Source organism: Loxodonta africana, chromosome 2 (genome assembly GCF_030014295.1).
Source record: "Loxodonta africana isolate mLoxAfr1 chromosome 2, mLoxAfr1.hap2, whole genome shotgun sequence".
Lineage (NCBI taxonomy): Eukaryota > Metazoa > Chordata > Mammalia > Proboscidea > Elephantidae > Loxodonta > Loxodonta africana.
In genome coordinates this window covers 154,531,987-154,547,078 of record NC_087343.1, presented here as the reverse complement: position 1 = coordinate 154,547,078, position 15,092 = coordinate 154,531,987, and the positions used below count along the sequence as shown (strand labels likewise).

Here is a 15,092-nt window from a genome sequence, read left to right as displayed (position 1 = left end):
TTCCCTGCTCACACATTAAGTTTCTGGCCATCCCTAACCTTCGCACCGTGACTTGCGATCTGCATACGTAAATGAGTGATTAGAAAAAGATAATTACGGGCTGAGTCAGTGGCTTCACTAGAAATAGAACGCAGGCGTCTTGACTCAGAAGCCCGAGGTTCCCCACCGCCCAGCGGACGCGGCGTCCGTCCGGCGGCGAGGACCCTTCCGGAGTACTTGCAGCAACAGCCGAGATTTAGTTCCTCTGCTGCCCCCTCGCGCTTCCGCGCTCTGCGCGTCGCCAGAACAGGCGTGGGCGGGGCGAGGGCGAGCGGGGGCAGCTCAGGGGCGGGGCTTCGGTGTGGGCGGGGTTTCCTCGAGTTCCGGAGTCGAGTCGCCGTCTGGGCCGGAGTGGAGATGCAGCCGCCGCCCCGAAAAGTGAGCTTGGCCTGAGAGTGGGGACTCCTGGTGGGCTGGGGGTGTGGAAGGGACCAAGGGGGTACTAGGCCCGGAGTGGGGGGCGGGGAGTGGAAAGGGATCAGGGCCCAACCTAGAAACAGCTCTGCGCCTCCCCGGCTCCGCCCCCTCATCTCTCCAGGCGCGCAGTGTTCTTTTGGTCCCACTGCTGGGGTCTTCATCCTCTTCTTACCCTGCTCAGGTGAAGCCGGCCCAGGAGGTGAAGCTTCGCTTCCTGGAGCAGCTAAGCATCCTTCAGACTCGGCAGCAGAGGGAGGCAGATCTGCTGGAGGACATCAGGTAGCTCCCGACTGCATATTCACACCTCCACTCCAGCTGTCGCGCGCTCGCCCCACCCACTCCAACATACATCTGCCGGGTAAAAGGGGTAGAGAGTACCCTAACCTGCTCATTCCAGGGCCTCTTCCTAGTCTTGCATCTCATAGGCCGGATAGGAATTACACCCTCCCACACAGATGCACACACACACACCCACACAGACATACACACAGGAGCTCTTCCTCAAATTCTGTGACTCCACACCACACCACACCTGACACCCCCACAATCAAGCTTAGGACAGAATCCCCCTTCCCTCTTCCAGACCTGTTGGAAAACTGGCGGGTCCTTAATCAGAATCCTCACCTCCAAGCCCACAGATAGTCCTCCGGGGTGGAGAGGATCTTGCTGGGGCTCTGAGCTATGAGGTGAGGTGGTCTGGGCTGCTGCCAGAGGTGATCTCAAGGACTTTCTCTCTTCAGATCCATTCCCTCCACGTGTAGTCAGGCTCTAGGCCTGGTTTCCCTCTTTCCTGCCCAGGCTAAGGAGAGGATTGAGGGCAGGAGAGCAGCACTGAACAGTAACCCCCACAATCTGCCCCCAATCTCCACAGATCCTACAGCAAGCAGAGGGCAGCCATTGAACGCGAGTATGGGCAGGTACGAGACTCCTTTCTTTGGGCCATCGCTTTACACGCACCAGCAATGTCTCTCTACACATACCCCTATTCTGGTCAAGAGCAAATGCACCCGAGTCAAAAAGGCTTGCCTCGAACCTCTGCTGTGCTACTTATTAGCTGTGTGACCTTGGACAAATTGCTTAACTTTCCTTGGCCTTGGCTTCTTTTTCTGTAAAATGGGAGTAATAATAGCAATAACATTGTACCCTCATGTAGTATTGTCCTAAGGGTTGAATAAGTTAATGCATGTAAAGCACTTAGCAAACTGTGTGGCATATAATATCATTCAATGAATGGTATTATTATTATACTCTGATTCCCTTTTCTGCCAGTTGGGGAGGATCTTTGAAAGGGAACTGGGTCTGTGATGGCTTTCCTACCAGGCACTCCAGAAACTGGCTGGGCCATTCCTGAAGAGGGAGGGACACCGTAGTGGGGAGATGGACAGCAGGTAGGTACCATGGAGGGGGGCTAAAGGGGCCAAGTAAGGATGGGGAGTGCCACCCAAGGAACCTCGTGTGGGGGGCAGTGAGGGGAGAGGGCACGTGAGCTCCAGGTAGAGCTGACACAGCAGCAGCAGGAGAGGAGCTGACCTAGCAAGGACGCTGTGGTGGGGGCGGGGGGCATGAGTGAGCCTTGTGGCTGAGCTAATGGGCTGATCGATTGATGGGCTCCCAGATGAAGGGGGATGGGAAAGCACTCCGTCTCCCATGGTGTTGGGGGGTGGTCTCATGAAGCTTTGGAGTGGCCCCTCCTCAAAACAGACCTTCTCTGGGGAGGGGCAGGACAGTGTTTGGTGCCTGGCGCTGCCTGCTGGATGCCACCGTGGCTGGGGGCCAAGCCCGGCTCCAGGCGTCAGACCGATACCGTGACCTGGCAGGGGGCACAGGGCGGAGTGCCAAGGAACAGGTGCTCAGGAAGGTATGGCTCAGTGGATGGGGTAAAGGGAGGGCTGGCTCAGGGCTGGAGGTGGTCTGGGTCCGGACTTGGTGTGGCCATGCTCCCAGGGAGCAGAGAACCTCCAGAGAGCGCAGGCTGAGGTGCTGCAGTCTGTCCGGGAGCTGAGCCGAAGTCGGAAGCTGTATGGGCAGCGGGAACGCGTGTGGGCCTTGGCACAGGAGAAGGCAGCCGATGTCCAGGCCAGGTGGGGATTTGGGAAGACTGAGGAGTTGTGGGGGGGTGGGGTGGTGCCAAGCTACCACAGCTAGGCCTGACTCTGTCTCCTCTTCCCTCCCTGCTCAGGCTAAACCGAAGTGACCATGGGATCTTCCACACTCGGACCAGTCTCCAGAAACTCAGCACCAAGGTTGGGGACTGGGGTGGGGGGGATGAGGGCATGAGTAGGGGCGGGAAAGAGGGTAGGCAGAGACTAGTGGTTTGGAACGTAGAGGCATAAGTCTGAAAGACTGGCTTTGAATCCAGGCTCCCCTACTTCCTAGGTGTGTGACCTTGGTTAAACACTTGATCATTCTGAGCCTCATTTTCTTCATCTGTAAAGTGGAAATAATACCTTTTTTTATTTGTTCCTTTAATATGCACTTATTGAAGATCCCTTGTGTACTAAAAAAAAAAAAAAAGATCCCTTGTGTACTAGATACTGTTTATTTTAAACACTGAGGATACAGTGAAAGGCACTACCAACGGAGTGTCTGCCATCTATTTGTTTATTCACTATCTGTCTCCTCCAACAGCTTGGTTGGAGGAGACAGATAGTGAATAAACAAATAGATCAGATTAAGCTGAAAAGAAAATATGCTGTGATAAAGGATAGCAGAGTAGGAGTGTCATTTGGAGGGAAAGCCTCTCTGATATGTGGCCTGAGTATCAAGGAACCAGCCTTGCAGCAGGCAGAGGAAATGGTGAGTGCAAAGCCTTGAGGTGGGAATAACTTTCTAAGCTCAAGGAACTGAGAGGCCAGTGGAATAGAGCAAGGGGATGAGCACTGTGAAAAGAGGTCAGAAAGGAAGCTCATGTTGAACCTGGTAGACTCTGGTAGGGAGTAGCTTGGATTTTATTTTAAATGTATGCAGAAGCCATTAAAGAATTTTAAGCAGAAGCTCTGAGTATGTGAAATTTTTACTGGATTGCTGGGTACATAGTAAACATTTAATAATGTGAAGATCCATTCTGGATCTGGGTTCTGAGCTGGCCTTGGCCTTGGATGGACTCCCAGGGTCCAGGGCTCCCAGTCAACACCTGTTTCCTATTCACAGCTATCTGCCCAGTCTGCCCAGTACTCTCAGCAGCTGACAGCGGCCCGCAATGAGTACCTGCTCAACTTGGTGGCCACCAACGCCCACCTTGACCACTACTACCAGGAGGAGCTGCCAGCCCTGCTCAAGGCCAGTCCCAGTCCAGATACCCTTGCCCTTCATGGGGAGGGAAGGGAAGACCTCATCCTGCTTCCTACTCCCCATGAGACTGGTGGTTTCAGGGACCTAGCTTGCTTAGAATGGTTAGAAGATACATTCCCGATTCTGCTTCTAGCTGGCTGCATGACATCCTGCAAAACACTTAACCCTCTGAACCCTAGTTTCCTCATCAGGGATAACCCCTCCTCTGCCTTATAAGACTTTAATGGGGCTCAAAGGAGTAATGGATGTGAAAGTGGTTTTAAAACTAGTAAGTGCAGTACACACGTGAGTGCCTGCTATTAGAAGCAACAATAATGCCTTTTATCCTTCCCACCTTCCCATACCTTATGCCCATCACCCATCCAAACCTGGACAGACAGCCTGCTTTGCAACAGACGGCTAGGAGAAGGGTGGCGTCAGTACTTTGGGGTTCTCTCCAGGTCCTGGTCAGTGAACTGTCAGAACACTTGAGAGACCCCCTGACCTCACTAAGCCGCACAGAGCTGGAAGCTGCAGAGATGGCCCTGGAACATGCCCGCCAAGGGGGGCAGGCAACCTCCCAGGTGAGGGCTGTGCCCTGTAAGAGCTGCTCAGAGCTTCTTTTCCCATCTCTTCCAATACAGACCAACCTCATGCATTTCTGCCCCTTTCCTTCTCAGCTTGTCCTCTTTCTTCCAAGAGGGGCTGGGTACAGGATTGGAGAGAGAGCCAGTCATAACTGACTTTTTCCAACCCCAGGTAAGCTGGGAGCAGGATCTGAAGCTCTTTCTTCAGGATCCTGGAGTATTTTCCCCCACCCCACCTCAGCAGTTTCAGCCAGCAGGGACTGATCAGGTGAGTCCACTCTGCTCAGTGGAACCAGGCCAAATGTGCTTTAGGCCTCCTCCCCCATTTCCGTTGTCCTATTTTTTTTTTAATATTAACTTAAAAACTATTTGCCATCAAGTCAGCTCCTACTTTTGGTGACCCCATGTGGTTCAGAGTAGAATTGTGCTCCATAGGCTTTTCAATGGCTGACTTTTCAGAAGTAGATTGCCAGACCTTTCTTCCAAGGCACCTCTGGGTAGACTTGAAACACCAACCTTTCAGTTAGCAGCCGAGCATCTTAACTGTTTGTATCAAACAGGGACTCTGGTATTAGCTTAGTGACTGTTAAACCTTGGAGAGGGAGTTTCAGAGCTTCAGTTCACCTCCCTCCCACCAGGAGCACGTATTAACACCCCTCGTTTCTACCTTGCAGTCACTTCACTGCACTTGTCCTTTTCATTCCACTTCTCTCCCTCATCCCATTTCTGGCACTCTGTGTGCCTAAGTGCCCACACAGATACACACCTGGGTTCACAGATAGGGGCATGTGTCTCTACCTCTTTGAGTTCTGGAAGGCAGGACAGAGAGAACAAAGGAGGAAACTGGAGAGAAGGGAAGTGGAGAAGGAGTGGCATCAGATCCTCCTCACAGCCCCACATTCCATTCAGGTGTGTGCTCTGGAGCTGGAAGGAGGAGCAGGAGGCGTGGCTGGGGTGAGTGGCCTGGAGAAAGAGGTCCAGCGCTGGACAAGCAGAGCTGCCCGCGATTACAAGATCCAGAACCATGGGAATTGGGTGAGGTGGGAGCACAGGTGTTTGGGTGGGCAAGAGGACCTGGGAGAAGGGATCCTGGAGTCATTGGGGGTGTCTTGGGACTGCAGGCAGGAAGGGAGGGGACAGTATTTTAAGACAACAGTATGGCACAGTGGTTAAGAGCACAGGTTTTGGAGCTAGACAGAACTGGGTTTAAATCCCAGCTCTATTGTTTCCTAGTTTTGTAACCCAAGGTGAGGAGTGACTTTACCTCTCAGGACCTCAGTTTCCTCTTCAGTAGAGTTATTAATAGCACTCACCTCATAGAGAAGATTAAAAGATGTAATGCATGTGAAGCAACTACCAAAGTGCCAGACCCATAGTAAGCCATTCTTCATAGTATCTCCACCTGCCCCATCCTGTCTTCCCAACCAGGTGCTGCAGCGGCTGGAGCAGAGGCGTCAGCAGGCTTCAGAGCGGGAGGCTCCAGGCATAGAACAGCGGCTGCAGGAAGTGAGGGAGAGCATGCGGAGAGCACAGGTGAGGCACAGCCCAAGGGTTAGGGCCACTGAAATCCCACCTCCTTGGGCAATGTCCCCCCACCCCGCATTCCTTTCCAGTCTATTTTTGTATATGTGCACAAAGACTGATAGATATTGAATGCTTACTGTGTGCATGGGAGCAGGTCACCAGGTCTTTTCTCTTTTGGGGTGGCTGGTGGGTTGGGACTGCTGACCTTTAAGTTAGCAGCCAAGCGCTTAACCACTAGGCAACCAAGGCTCTTCCCACTCCACTGTGCCCCCATGCATCTATCTGATGGCAGGGAGGTGGGAGGTGAGGGATAGATAAAGCTGGTGAGGTTCTGCTCACCTCCCAGAGGCAGGCTCAATCAGACCATGGCCTTGACTGACTCCCGTTCCCCATGCCAGGTGAGCCAGGTGAAGGGGGCTGCCCGGCTGGCTCTGCTGCAGGGGGCTGGCCTGGACGTGCAGTGCTGGCTGAAGCCAGCCATGACCCAGGCCCAGGACGAAGTGGAGCAGGAGCGACGGCTCAGTGAGGCCCGGCTGTCCCAGAGGGACCTCTCCCCCACGGTGAGTTCCCATTTCTCCCTACCCATAAACACCTAGGAGGGTAAGACTCCTCAGTAGGAGGCAGTCCCTATAATGTGGGGTTACAGTAATACCTAAACTCAAAGGGTTGTTGTGAGGCTTAAATGGAACCAGTCAAATACAATGTTTTGCACAGTTTCTGACATAGTGAGTCCTAATAAACTTTTATTATAACTATTTTTTTTTATAACATGGTAGTTAAGAACTAAGGTTCTGGAGGCAGACTGTAAGTGGTTTGAACAGTAGCTGTTCCACTTAGTAGCTGTGTGATCTTGAAAGTGACTTAACCTTTCTGAGACTGTTTCCTCCAAAGTGAAATAAGGTTAATAGTTGTGCAAAATAACACTGGGTTTTTTGAAGATAATTGAGACAATATACATAAGATACTTAACATTGAGCCTGGCATGTGATGAGCCCTCAGTTAGTATAACTCCTTTAATATTGTTAGTAGTATGCTTCTCTGTGGTGATTTTGCTTGAAATATAGGGTCAACAGATGGGCGGTGCTACTTTGGAGGAACATCCAGTGTCCTTTAGGGGTAGGGTGGAAGAGTAGGAGATAGAGCTGATACTTGAGAGTGAAACCTAGGACTATGTCTGTTCTCTGCCCCTCTCCAGGCTGAAGATGCTGAGCTCTCTGACTTTGAGGAATGTGAGGAGGCGGGGGAGCTCTTTGAGGAGCCTGCCCCCCCAGCTCTGACCACCAGACCCCTCCCCTGCTCCGCACATGTGGTGTTTGGCTATCAGGTGTGAATAGGAATGGGGACCTCAGAGGGTAGGGGTGAGAGACAGCCAACTCTTGACTCCTTCCTTGTGGGGCCCAGGCTGGGCGTGAGGACGAGCTGACCATCAAGGAAGGCGAGTGGCTTGAGGTCATAGAGGAGGGAGATGCTGACGAATGGGTCAAGGTGGGTATAGGGCCCAGGGCTCTGAGCTTGTGGGGGTAGTGGGAATGACTTCTTTATGGCCCCCAAGGACCCAGTCAGGCCTGGACCCAGCTAAAAGCCTGAGTGGAGGAGGGGCAGGGCCAGGGACTGCTAAGGCAGGTCTGATATCTGTCCACATTGTTGGGTGAGCAGGCTCGGAACCAGCATGGTGAGGTAGGCTTCGTCCCTGAGCGGTATCTCAACTTCCCAGACCTCTCCCTCCCTGAGAGGGGCCATGACAGCAACGACCCCTTGGGAGCAGAGCCTACAGGTAAGAAATGGAAATTCTGGGTCAGGGGATCCTGGGTATGGAGAAGAGTTACTGGGTGGTTGTGGTGCTGGGGTGTCATGGTCCTGGGGTACCACTACCCACCTCTTCCCTTCATCATTTCTCCTGGGCTTCTGCAGCCTTCCTGGCCCGTGCCCTCTATAGCTACACAGGACAGAGTGCAGAGGAGCTGAGTTTCCCTGAGGGGGCACTCATTCGTTTGCTGCCCCGGGCCCAGGATGGAGTGGATGATGGCTTCTGGCGGGGAGAATTTGGGGGCCATGTTGGTGTCTTCCCCTCCCTGCTGGTGGAGGAGCTGCTTGGCCCCCTAGGACCCCCTGAGCCCTCAGACCCTGAACAGGTAAGGCTGCCTTCCCCCTGGGTCCCAGGCACCTCTGGGTTGACCCACCTACCCCAGTAGGCCCATGTTCATCATTCCCTCCCCACGTTTACCTCCTACATAGCTTGGCTAGGCAGAGAAAGGAAACCCTGATGGCGTAGCAGTTAAGGGCTACGGCTGCTAACCAAAAGGTCGGCAGTTCAAATCCCCCAGGTGCTCCTTGGAAACTCTACGGGGCAGTTCTACCCTGTCCTGTAGGGTCACTATGAGTCAGAATCAACTTGACGGTGGTGGGGAGTGGGTAGGCAGAGAAAAGGGAAACCAAGGCAGCCTGGCATAGCAGTTAGAGCTTTAGCTTTAGTGCTGGAGACGTCTGAGTTCAAATCCTTACTGTGTGACCTTGGCCAGTGATTTCACCTGAGCTCCTTGCTTCACGTGTGAAATGGGGACTGTAATACCTACTTCCGCAGGCTCATTATCATAATTGGAGTTAATGGAGGTAAAGCCCTTAGCGCAGTGGCACAGAGAAGGTGCCTTAATATATGATATCTATTGCTATAATGAAGGAGCCCTGGTGGTACAATGGTTAAAGTGATCAACTGCTAACTGAAAGGTCAGTGGTTTGAAACTGCCAGTGCCTCCAGGGGAGAAAGATGTGGCAGTCTGCTTCTGTAGAGATTTACAGCCTTGGAAAGCCTACCGGGTCGCTCTGAGTCAGAATTGACTTGATGGCAGTGGGTTTGGTTTTGGGATTGTTATAATAAAGGAGCCCTGGTGGTGCCGCGGTTAAGTGCTTGGCTGCTAACTGAAAGGTCATCAGTTTGAACCCACCAGCCACTCTGTGGAAGAAAGATGTGGCAGTCTGCTTCCATAAAGATTACAGCCTTGGAAACCCCATGAGGCAGTTCTACTCTGTCCTATAGGATTGCTGTGAGTTGGAATTGACTCGATGGCAGAAGGTTATTGTTATAAAACAGCAGGAAGAGCATAGGTGTGGGAGTCAGGAGACCCAGGTTGTAGCCAGGAATCTGCCACTAACTGGCCCTGTGATCCTGGACAGATGGCTTAACCTCTCTGAATCTCATCTCTAAAATAATAATCGTAAAAATGCCTACCTCATAAGGCAGCAGTAAGGATTGAATGAATTAATTCATGTGAAATGCTCAATACATACGGATTATTGAAATAAGTATTAGCCACGACCCCCACCCAGATACAAACATTTGGCCACTCCCTGTATTGAGATGTGATGGGACAGGAATTGAAAGTGGAATGAGAGAAAAAGCTGGCGAAACCTTCCCACATCCCAGGAATAATTCTGTGCCCACTCCACCCCCAGACGCTGCCATCCCCTTCTCCTCCAAGCTTCTCCCCTCCTGTGCCCACCTCTGCCTTGGAGGGAACCCCTGTATCCATCCTGCCTGGGGGTGAGTTGAGGGAATGGAGGGCCATGGGAGGGTGAAAAATGGGAAGGAGGAAGCTTGGGACTCTTTCCTCCTGGATCATACTCTGTTCCTCTGCCTACCCTCAGGCACCTCCACACAGCCCCACCACATCAGGATGAAAGAGCTTGGGCTTTGGAGACAGGCCCACTGGTTCAAAGCCTGTTCTGTCACTACTTAGTGTGTGATTTGGGGTGGGATGTTTAAGCTGTCTGGGCCTCAGTTTATTTCCTTTATAAAGTGAGGTGCCTACCTCGTGGAGTTGTTAAAAAAGATGTCCACGAGTACACAGCATTGTGCCTGGCACATCATAAGTATACAAGTTGTAGCTGTTTTAGCCCCTTTAGCTCTTAGTATTCTTGAATCCTGCAAGCATCTTGGTTTATGTCCTCATTTTCCCCCTTAGAATGTCCATCTTTCCTAAAACCTTCTGGTACTTCCCCCTTCTCCTCTGAGCACTTTTTTGCCCCACCTTCTCCAGCACCCTTAGGTCATGTGGAATAATTTAGCACTCAGTCATCTGTTGTGTTTGTTGATGTTTCATGTATTGGGTTCCTGATAGCCCTTGAGGGTGGAGGTGCTGTATCCCACCTCCTCTGCTCTAGTACCTTGAGCAGGGCTGATTATACAGCAGGTGCCAGTGTTTGTTGAGGATGGATGGACTGATGGATTTTATGGCCAAGGTTGGTGACTATTCATTAATTCAAGAAATATTTATAGAGTGCCACTGGCCTAACTGCTGGAGATATAGCAAAGAACAAAACAAAGACTGAAGACTGACTTGTGGTTCTTATTTCCAGACCAACTCCCAGACTGCCCTGGGCCCCTGGACCTGATGGCACCTCGAATCAGGCCGGTAAGGGCCCCTGCCCTAGAGGAGACAATGTGGAGAGGGTTCATTCCAACTTGTCCTATTTTGTCTTCAGGTCTGAGGGAATGGATGGGTATTCCCAAGAAAGTACTTTGGAACACTGACTGTGTGTTCTCTACAGATGCGTCCACCACCTCCTCCACCAGCTAAAGCCCCGGATCCTGGCCACCCAGAGCCCCTCACCTGAGAGCCAGGGGGATCACTAGCCCTCAGTGATGCTGCTGCCCCATCCCATGCTGTCAAGGACTGCTTCCTCAGTGATCCTACACATTACAGCCAAAAGTTGGAATTTCTCCCATTTTCACTCTCACCCATTTCTGGGGCTAGAGCCCACTCCTTTTCCTCCGTTCCTCTCCTGCAATCTCTAGGATTGGAACTACCCCTTTCTTTTCCACCACCACCCCATCTCCAAGGCTGGAACCCCTTCTATCCCACTCCTGAAATCTCTGGGGCTGGAACCTACCCTCCTCAAATCTTGAATGGCTCCGCCCATGTTTGTCTCCACCCTGGGTCTGTGCCCCACCCCATCCTGGGTACCAGGGCCACTTGGGCTGGGGGCAGGGACAGAGTCAGGCCTTGCGAATCAGAAGGAGCTGGAGCCAGTATGCAAAAGCAGCTGTAATGGTCTGAGCGGATTTATTGACAGTGAATAAAGGGCAGGAAGCCCAAGCCAAGCCTTGGCCTCTTGCGCCAAGAGGGCAGGGGGCCTAAGGTGCTATTGCTTTAAGGGCCCACCAAAGGCAGGGGCCTGCTCCCAGCTGCCACGCTCTAGCATATGGAGTGAGGTGTTAGGAAGGCAGGTCAGGTGGCCTGTTGGCAGGCAAGGGAATGGGAAGAGACTGACGGGTGTATTGAGGGCTACTTCTGAGGTCCCCCAGCTTGAGACCATGAAACTCCAGGTGGAAGTAAGGCTGGTCCCTCAGCTGGGGGCAGTGCTGTCCAGTGGAGGGGAGGGGCTTCATGTCCACCCACCCCGGACTCTGCCAGCTGGTAGTCCATTCAGCAGCAGCGAAGAATGAGGCTTGGAAGAGAGGGAGGGTAACAATGTTGCCTTCTATTTAAGGTCTGTCCCAGCTTTTTCCTGGTGACACAGGACCCCTTCACTTCCGGGTTCCTGAATCTACCCCCTGAAGCACATGCCCACTCCCCACCACCAAACCAAAAATTTGTAGCAAAGGCTAAAGCCTGCAGTTCACCTGGGGGTTCAGGGAGCTGACGGGCTTGAGTGGGGGGTAGGAGGATAAGATTCACTGCCCTGGGTCCCAGGCAGACTCACCTCACATACCCTCTGCTCCCCGTGGTGGGGACGCCTGAGAGAAAGGGGAGGGGTCAGCAGTGGAAAAATAGTCCCCAGAGTAGGGGACAACAAAAGCTCAGTCTGCCACATCCCACTGAAGCCCTGGCCATGTCTTCATACCTGGTGATCTGAGATGTCCAGTTTGGTTGCTTTTGCCTCTTGACTGGGCAGCCCCGGACTTGGGCCCCTGCCTCCGGCCCCCAGCACCAGCTCTGCAGAGGCTCCAGGGTTCCCCTCAAGTGCACAAGGTACTATGCTACTGTCCCTGAGTCCTCCATTCTGCACTGGGGGGCTGGCTAGGGCTGGGGACTGTGGCCTGTCAGGGGGCAGTCTCTCCATGGCAGGCATCCCTGCCCTGGGCTGTCCTCCCCCAGATCCCTGACTGCCCCCTGGGTCCTGTCCCCCACTAGAGCCCCAGCTCCTGTCTGTTGGGGAGCCATCACGATGCTCATGCAGCCCATGGCGTTTCTCAATGTGTGTCACCCGAAACCTGGGAGGGGAGGGAACACTGGAGCTTAGGACCACAACTGAGAGGCTTCTTGCCCTCCTCTCCAATCAGGGACATCCCGGGTGTGATGGCCACTTCCCTCTGGCCTGGGCAGGGGAGGCCTTCTCAGACTTTGGGGTATATTGTGCAGCCTGACCCTGCTGCAGCGCCCAGTCCAGGAGAAAAGAGCCAGGGAGGGCCCTTTGGAGATCCTGCATGGAGTCCCACCAGGCCCACCTTTTGAGTTAGATGCCTGATCACTGTGGCCCCCACCTCTACCTCCCTTTCCCTGGAACACTGTGGCCCCACCTGCCCACAGAGAACACGGTGGTCTCTCCAGGCCGGGGTCGGCTCTTTCCTTCCTTGGAGCGGCCCTGACGGACAAGTGGGGGCCTCTTGCTGCGGCTGCAATGGATGCAAGGGGCTGCAGAGCCCAGATGCACTGTGTGATGGTGGGAGGGGGCTCCATCCTGCAGGCTGGAGGTGGCATCCACGCTGGACAGGAAGGAGGAGAACAGGGGTGACATTCCCATCTCCCTTCCTGTTCTGTTGCCTCCTGTTCTTTCAGCATGCTCGTTAAACCCCCAGATATCCCACTTCCCCAAGACCCCAACATTCTTTTCTTGTCTTTGTGTAATAAACTCAGTATTAAGATGTCAGTGACCATGCATTCTCCCTCTCGGGACTGTTTGCCAGAAAGAGAATAATGGTTGACCCAAAGGAGTGGCATTAAGGGTGAGTGTTAGGCTTGCCGATGTTCAGGTGGGAGAGATGGTTTGAAGGACCCTGGATTTCTACAAAACTTTTTACCTATAGGTGAGCCAACCTTGCCATCTACTTCCATGCCCCCACAAACATGCAAGGAGACTGGGAAAGAATTGTGCTGGAGGAGAGTACTTTCCAAGGCAACCAAAGCCATGCTGGACCTTATTTCCAGGCAACTCACCTGGACAGCTGCACTGTCCCTTCTCCTTCACTGTCCCCCAGCATCTCCTTCAAGGCCTCAGCATTGGCTGAGGGGAGAAAGAAAAGATGGAGTTAGTGGAGGTCAGGGCAAGAGAAGGGGGTGGGGAAGGAGTCAGCCTACACCTACCTTCATTTTGGATGATGCATCGAACAATCCTCTCTACTGTGTCCTCATTCATGTCATCCTCCTCAGCTGAAGGATGAAAGAGGTTGGCAAGGAAGAGAGAAAAGAATCACTTTGGGGGGGGGGGCATTACCTGGTGGTTCCTGTGGCTTACTCCTCAAAACATACCCCTTAATCTATTTGCTCTCATGCTGGACTTTAGCATTTCAGGAGCCAGGCCAGGGAAGATGGGGAGGTCAATGGGAGCCAAAGACCTTCCTCCCCATGTTGCCTCCTCTAGTCTTGCCTTTAGGGTGGTTTCACCCCACTTGCTGACTCAAGGAAGCATCACTAGGCCTCCTGCAGGCTTGACTGGGATCGGACCTAGGTCTGTTGGCCAGGGAAAGCGGAAAAAGATGTGGGGAGAAGCGTTTAAGAGAGAAAGATGGCTGAGCCAGGGTTCCCGGCTCCTGACTCACGGGACTGGAGCTGGGCGTCGTCAGGCTCCGAGCCCCTCGATGTGCGGCAGCGGTAGCCCTTCTTCTTGAGCACGTGGCAGATCATGAAGCCTACGAGGCCCATGAGGAAGAAGACCAGCACAAGCAGGAAGAGCATGTACAGCTCATGCTGGGGAGGCTCCAGGTCAGGCTGTGGTTCCGACATGAGGCCCTGGGGGGCGAGCGCGGGCCAGGGCGCCTCCTGGGGGGAGGGGGCTGCAGCTGGGGATGTTGGGGAGGGGTAGGAATGCCTCAGATTCCAAACTGGCAAGGCTCAGAGATCCGGTCCCACCCCCTACCCAACCAGGGAGCTGTCCGGGCCAGGGGTGCTGGTGCGCCAAGAGCTGCCGGAACGCGGGGCCAGACAGCGGCTGCGCAAGTCTTCTTCCACGACCCTGGTCCCGCTTCCCCGACGCCCGGAGCTTTCCCCTTTCCAGCTCGTCCCTGCTCTTCCGTCCCTCCCAAGGACACTGCAGCGCAAGACGGGACGGAATTCTCAGGCGGCGGGCGCAGGAGTCGCGCCTGAGTCAGCGTCCGCACCCGCTCCGCGCCGGCCTGGGCCCGGCCTCTGCAGCCCCCTCCCCTGCCTTCCTTCCCGCACCCTCCCTTTTCCGATTCCTTCCACCCTGAGCACCTGGCCCACCCAGTACCGGTGGTTCGGTTCTGGCTTCGGCTCGGGTTTCGGCTCCAGGGGCGTCCTAGTCCTGCTCGGGGCCCCCGACGCCCTCCCGGCGCTCATCCCTTGTTTCCTTCCCCTCCCCCTTCGCCGCCTCACCGGCTCCGGGCTGCGGCTGCGGCTACCGGTGCAGCGGCAGGCGAGGGGAGGGAAGGATGGAGAGGGATGAGGGCTGGCTGGGAGCCGCAGCAGGCTTCAGACAACTCCGGCCCTGGGAAGGAAGGGGGGTGGGAGGCGCCGCCGCAGCAACCCCTGGGTTTCCAAATGCCTTCGCCCGCCGCCGGCCCGGGACCGGGGGGCGGAGCGCAGGTGTGCGGAGCGGAGAGCTTGAGCTGTGCGCGCGTGTGTGAGCGCAAGTGTGGTGCGCGCGTGACTGGCTGGCACCTCTCCCGGGGGAGCGCGGAGCCGTCTGAGTCCGGGTCAGGACAGGCGGCCCGGCCCGGCGGGTGTGCTCCCCTCTGGTCTATCCCGCACGCCTGGAGAGGCTCCTGTCCGCAGATGCCCTAGCCGGGCGGATAGCCAGGGATCTCTCCAGCGGGCAGGCAGAAACCGGTTTTCTGCACCCGAGCGCGGCGGCGTGGCTGGTTCTCCAGAGCGTACTAGCGGGGCGGGCGCGGAGACCACGGCCGCACTCTCCTCTGGGGCAGAAGGCTGGACTAATGGCTCGGCTTCACGAAGATTTGGCCCCCGCCCGGAAGGAAATGACCCTCCCACGCTGAGACCGAGGTTACTTGTCCAGCACTCGAGCCGGGACGCTTACATCCAACCCCCAGGGGCCTGGCCAGCGGGGGAGGGGCGGAGTCTT

At 54.6% G+C, this 15,092-nt stretch overlaps 2 protein-coding genes across 5 annotated transcripts; one reads left to right on the top strand and one right to left on the bottom strand.

Annotated features, from left to right (window-relative positions):
* The first annotated feature begins 339 nt into the window (after positions 1-339).
* FCHSD1 (FCH and double SH3 domains 1) lies at positions 340-12,704 on the top strand. Of its 3 annotated transcripts, none has more exons than XM_064277453.1 (20): positions 340-417; positions 638-735; positions 1,328-1,373; positions 1,777-1,844; positions 2,179-2,314; positions 2,401-2,537; positions 2,636-2,699; positions 3,607-3,735; positions 4,188-4,310; positions 4,486-4,581; positions 5,223-5,348; positions 5,742-5,846; positions 6,236-6,397; positions 7,033-7,161; positions 7,239-7,322; positions 7,494-7,611; positions 7,749-7,969; positions 9,288-9,375; positions 10,191-10,246; positions 10,383-12,704. In XM_064277453.1, exons 1-20 carry the CDS (start codon positions 397-399, stop codon positions 10,446-10,448), a joined length of 2,073 nt encoding a protein of 690 aa, XP_064133523.1. In that variant the 5' UTR covers positions 340-396; the 3' UTR covers positions 10,449-12,704. The 3 variants fall into 3 exon arrangements, with proteins under 3 accessions (XP_064133523.1, XP_023405826.2, XP_064133528.1); XM_023550058.2 differs by having other exon boundaries at positions 2,173-2,314; XM_064277458.1 differs by lacking the exon at positions 340-417 and having other exon boundaries at positions 673-735; positions 1,726-1,844; positions 2,173-2,314.
* Positions 11,171-15,082, bottom strand: RELL2 (RELT like 2). 2 transcript variants are annotated; one of them, XM_003404820.3, is made up of 7 exons: positions 13,594-15,081; positions 13,139-13,204; positions 12,992-13,058; positions 12,355-12,540; positions 11,679-12,048; positions 11,538-11,571; positions 11,171-11,282 (listed from the first exon to the last, which is right to left on the bottom strand). In XM_003404820.3, the coding sequence occupies exons 1-6, from the start codon at positions 13,775-13,777 to the stop codon at positions 11,539-11,541; spliced, it is 906 nt and encodes a 301-aa protein (XP_003404868.2). In that variant the 5' UTR covers positions 13,778-15,081; the 3' UTR covers positions 11,171-11,282; position 11,538. The 2 variants fall into 2 exon arrangements, with proteins under 2 accessions (XP_003404868.2, XP_023405835.1); XM_023550067.2 differs by lacking the exon at positions 11,538-11,571 and having other exon boundaries at positions 13,594-15,082.
* Positions 15,083-15,092: the final 10 nt, after the last annotated feature.

What these genes read in the sequence shown, in the direction of transcription:
- FCHSD1 (XM_023550058.2), top strand. Translation starts at nt 397, where the DNA reads ATGCAGCCGCCGCCCCGAAAA. An exon ending in GCAGCCGATGTCCAGGCCAG is followed by an intron (nt 2,538 to 2,635) that starts GTGGGGATTTGG and finishes CTCCCTGCTCAG; the next exon opens with GCTAAACCGAAGTGACCATG. An exon ending in AGAGGGACCTCTCCCCCACG is followed by an intron (nt 6,398 to 7,032) that starts GTGAGTTCCCAT and finishes GCCCCTCTCCAG; the next exon opens with GCTGAAGATGCTGAGCTCTC.
- RELL2 (XM_023550067.2), bottom strand. Translation starts at nt 13,777, where the DNA reads ATGTCGGAACCACAGCCTGACCTGGAGCCTCCCCAGCATGAGCTGTAC. An exon ending in ATGCATCATCCAAAATGAAG is followed by an intron (nt 13,059 to 13,138) that starts GTAGGTGTAGGC and finishes TTCTCCCCTCAG; the next exon opens with CCAATGCTGAGGCCTTGAAG. An exon ending in ACCGTGTTCTCTGTGGGCAG is followed by an intron (nt 12,049 to 12,354) that starts GTGGGGCCACAG and finishes CTCCCCTCCCAG; the next exon opens with GTTTCGGGTGACACACATTG.